This window comes from Montipora foliosa, chromosome 3 (assembly GCF_036669935.1).
Source record: "Montipora foliosa isolate CH-2021 chromosome 3, ASM3666993v2, whole genome shotgun sequence".
Taxonomy (NCBI): Eukaryota; Metazoa; Cnidaria; class Anthozoa; order Scleractinia; family Acroporidae; genus Montipora; species Montipora foliosa.
Window position 1 is genome coordinate 13640059 of NC_090871.1, and position 5000 is coordinate 13645058.

Sequence of the window (5000 nt, forward strand, 5' to 3'; positions counted from 1 at the left end):
ATTATTTTTGGAATACTAACAGACAGTTGCCTCCAACCCAAGAGCATCCCAGGTTGATAGGGGCTGGGTGTCCATTTACCAAACTTTAACTTCAAATTCTAATTTTTATACTTCATTACATTGTAAATATTTCTTATTTCTCCAAAATTTTACTACTCTCTCGAGAAAAACTATCTCCTCCTAAATTTACCCAAAAAACATCGACTTGTGCTGAATGAGCACAGCGTTTTTGCATTGCTTGAAATGCGAACGAGATATTATATATTATATATTCCCATTCAACAGATTTTGAGGGGCTAGCGTGAAAACGGTTTTCATTTCAGTATCCCCGCCTTAATCGTAAGAAGCGTGAGACTTGGGACGAATTTTCCCTATTGGGGAGCTTTAGCAACGGCGACGGCAACCAGACCGTCAAACATTTGCATATGTCGCATTTTTAACCAACTTTAAAAAAAGATGAATAACTTATGAGCGTAACAGCTTATCAGGTCCAAATAAGGTGTTTTCACCTGACGTCACGGCGGCCATGTTGGTGTACAGAACAATAGCGAACAAGTCTTTTTAACAGTTAGACCCGTGGCCCTTGAGGGCGAAGGGTCTAATTGTTTTAGTATCACCCAACTAGTTGGACAGAAAAGGCAATAATAAAGTTAGCGAATGCAAATTGAAGAAATCTTTATTTAGCCGGAATGAAACGAAAGAAAGCGTCACGCTTTTCGATACTCGAGGACTATTACTAATAGTCATCTAGTAGCGCAGCCAATCAAAATGCAGGATTTGCATTAGTCCACTAGTTGGGTGATACTAATGGGAATTAGACACTATTATTATGCAAAACTAGTTCGATATTTCGCTATTGTTTTGTATATACCAACATGGCCGTCTCATCAAGTGAGTGAAAACACTTTATACGTGCTTGAGCTTTGAAACCCGGCAAAACACTCATAATAATTCTTTGGCGTACTAATAAGGCATAAGTAGCTTGTTTTTCTTGTATAGGCTCTCCGTCTCACATTTTGAACCTTAAGGACACCCCTTTTTGAGGAAGGGTTTTGAGACTGTTCAATAAACTCGCAGGTCGTGCTGGGGTTATCGTTATTTTCAACATATAAATTGCCATGTGATGCAACACAACGATCAGTCGAACTAACTATGGCCGAAATCAATAGAATAATCATTACACTCAAATATCTGAACGAAAAAAAGGGCAGCTCGAACTTCCCTAATACCTGATTTTTACTAGTTACTATTTTAATCTATTTTTAAGACTTTTTTCTTCTGTAGGGAAAAGCTGGAAAACGAATTGAACGAATTCCTCAAGCAGAGACAAAGTTGAAGTCAGAATTCAACAGTCGTCCATCAACGACGCTCTGGCATCCTCTCATGTGGAATTAACTTTGAGCTTTGACATGACACAAAGTTATGCGGAAATAAAAACGCATCGCTGGGCAATTTTGTATTATTTAGCCTTGACCACTGTCGTAAAGTTTGCCAAACACAAGCGCTGTTTAGTTTAGTTTAGTACATATATGTAATATTGGGTGTCTAAAATAAACATTTACTGGAGCTAAAAGTATAGTGAAATGAATTAAAGTCAGTGCCGACTTTGCTGATTGTCTTTAATAAAGTTTAGTACAGAAAGTTGTCACTTAAAATTAAACCTATCTATGTCAATCTATAATCACTTACAAGTGACTTTGGGCCGGGTCGAACTAGTGCAAAAAATTGTTTATTTTACAAAAAAATCTGTCATCATATAGTTTTTAGTAGTGCGACCATTCTCTCCAAAATTTAAAAAATGAGCATAATAGTACACCAAATGTTCACAGATGCCGCCACTTAAAATTGGCGATCTCTAGACCTCGCCAAAATGTCACAAAATGTCAAAAAAGCTTTTTAATATGTCAACCATGACGTAAAAAGGATCGAAAACCGCGTTGAGGTGTATTTCAAACCATGATACATTTGGTCTTGGCAATCGACAACCGCAGGGATTGTTCCGTCTTCTCCGTCTGCCTTGCCTAACTTGACGCCCATAATATCCAAAAATGCCAGTCGGAAGTTATGAAGACTGTAGATACAGTGCATTTGAAATAAATTTGCCATTCTAAGCTGCATGCAAGTTAAAAGACAAAAGATTCCAAGAAAAGCGCAAGTAACTTGTCGTGGTTCCTTGTTTTGGTTTTGAGCGTGATTATGTGACTCACGCTTGGTGGGTGATGGATCTTATCTTTCTCTGGTGACACATTGTTTGACACTGTGCGACCCCAAATGTACAAAATAGTGTTTTGCCGGAAAAGGAAATTCGAGTGAAATGTTATCTCAACAAAATCAATTTTGTCCTCTAGTGCGACCCGGCCCTTTACTTCCACATCCTTCTTTTCTTGGAAAACGAACAATGAAAACTTTGTCTCAATTGATCACGTTCACTCCGGCGGGTCACTTGACTCGGGGTCAAATTAAATTCTTCCTGTCTATAGATGGCTGTCAAACTCAAGAAACATGACAATTCATTTCACCACCCCAGTTTGTTTGATTGCGAAGTTCGTTTTGACTTCATCTTGTTTTTTGTGAAAAAAAAAAAAACCCAATGCTTTCTCTTGCTGTTGTTCTCGTAGCTTTGGGGTCCTTTGCATGCACACACGTATCTTACAGTAAAAGTTCGAGCGTCGTTGGCGTTTCCACTGAGAAGTTGTTATCACCTCGTCTATCGTCTGGCAAAGGCTGTGGCAGCGATAAACAATTACTTCACGTTTCTGCAAACGAAAGTTCCAGTCTGTGTTTTCCGACGGAACGCGGTATTCCCTGTGGTGTTCCTACGAGTAAATTCCATCGTTCAAAAGGTAAGCGAAATAGCTTTTCGGAACCAGATTCAAGAAACATCCATGTAGCGGAATCTTGCTTCTTGGGCCCACTCGAAATATAAAAGGGAGGTCTTAAAGCAACGACGATGGCAACTCTGTAAGAAAGGCACCTCGCGTTAAAATATATTGCGCAGGAGTGGCGGTTTTGCCGCGAAGCCGCAAGAACGAACGGCGTGGTCAGCTCTCCGGATATGATTCATCCATGAAAGAGAGTTAGGAGACAGGATGAAATGATGTATCCTTATGTACTGATGTTCCCCAAACAACCTTTTGTTGACTGTTTGAAGTTTTGCAATGGACGGTGTAAAAAGAAATATATTAAAACAAAAAAAGTACATGCAGAGTGTAAGGAAAGCTAGATACTTAGGTTTGAGATTTGAATAGGAGTTATTTTTACCTCATTGACGACAAAGTCATCAATGAAGATATGGTGAGGGGGCTTCATATGCTCACTGGATCACTCGACGGATGGGCTGTTAAATTTCGGGTTTCGCTCGGGCGGCCGAGTCGGTGTACGAATGCGCTCGGAACCAGTTTTATCGAGATCGGTTGAAATGACGTCCTTCTGTGATGTTCCTAACTCCCCTTTGAGCGAAGACAGTGATGGCGAACAGTCTGGAGGGGACAAATATGGGAATATGGGAATTTTAGTTTAAATCACGGAGAAAATTGCATAGAGAGCTTCTTAGCTTCTTCTGCCTAGCGAAGACATATGGACTGTTTTTATAGCAATTGACTTATTGTAAAGGATTTTCAAGTCAATTTAATAAGTCCTTTTATTGAGTATAAACATCATTAATTAGTTATTCTATCTTCGGCCGTTAACTTGTTTTCCACTCTCAAAATTACCTTCATAACCTACTTTGTGCGTATAATAAGCTTTTAGAATGATTTTCTTTTCTTTTGAGAGGATGCTTCTTCAAACATTACCTGAAAGCTAACCGTTGTATTTAAGTGGTTTGCCTCTCGCTCTATTTCAATCAGCTTTACGGTGTTCTTCATTGAGATTTTCTCTTCTCCTTCGTACGCTTCCCACGAGGCTTTCTTGGTTTGATTTTCTCAAATTTCGTTGTCTCGTCTCTCGTGCTCTCCTGCTCTTTATTCCGTTGCTCGTCACTAACACGATTTCCCGCCAAGGAAAATTGCCCGAACACTCATGTCCCCAGAGGCTGTCCTGCCTCCCCACCTCCACTCCGGCTGTCTGTACGGGCGGGTGGGCGGGCAGGCGTACGCTGAGGCCATAACCAAAATTTCTCGCATGGATAGATTTCCCCAAAAATCTTACCCATGGTGCTCCGCTGGCGCGCATCGCGCGACTGAGCTCCGCAACTATTCGCCTGGATAATAGTCGCTTTTACTCCAAATCCATTTATTTTTCTGGGAAGGATAATTTTGTCGGTAGAGGAATTCCATATGGCCAATTTCGAGGTTAAAACTCGTGATTAAAACACTTAAAAATACCCCAATAAATGGAACAATTTGATCAAGGGGCTTGATTTATTTCCAGTGAGTTAGGATAAGATTCTGTTTCAAAACTGCAGACAATAGTATTAGCATCTCAAATTTGCTTTATTTTCTAGGATCAATCTTTCAACCTGAACCTAAAGCCTATTATGAACTTCAACACAGGGCTGCAACCAGTTCAAGTGGTGGTATTATTGCGGGCTCGTGTTGTGGAGGAATTTTGTTCTTTCTCGCAGTATTTTATTTCTTGTGGCGAATGCTGAGAGAGGATCAAGTTCACCCTGCACCACCCCCTCCTCCGCCTCCATGTGTTTGCTAGAAGAGGGTTGCAGGATCGGCACCGCAAAATGCTGCTCTTCCCCCGCGACTTCGGCTGCAGAGTGTGTCTTTAGGCATGGGCTGTTTAATCTTCTTAATTAATATAAGGATGCTGCGACAAGCTATTTGTAAAAAGAGTTTATCAATGGATACCGATATATGATGCTCTTTTTTTTTGCCTAGTATCGTACACCTTAAGCACCGTCCACAATTTTTATGTGACAAATTTATTTGTTCGTGTGTATAAGGCGGCACATATAGTTGCCAAAAACGTGTTCGCTTGTGCGCCAGAAATGACTTTGGACATTCCTCCGCATGGTTGAATTACCTTCAAGACCTCAAGTCCTTTTAGTA

At 40.4% G+C, this 5000-nt stretch overlaps 1 protein-coding gene across 2 annotated transcripts in view; it reads left to right on the top strand.

Annotated features, from left to right (window-relative positions):
- The window catches only part of LOC137996831 (kinesin-like protein KIF20A), a 38619-nt gene extending 37218 nt beyond the window's left edge, over positions 1 to 1401 (top strand). For both annotated transcript variants that reach the window (XM_068842426.1, XM_068842428.1), the window contains one exon: positions 1285 to 1401. In XM_068842426.1, coding sequence (XP_068698527.1) covers positions 1285 to 1395 — 111 coding nt within the window. In that variant the 3' untranslated portion in view covers positions 1396 to 1401. The remainder of the gene's footprint in view (positions 1 to 1284) is intronic.
- The last annotated feature ends 3599 nt before the right edge of the window (positions 1402 to 5000 follow it).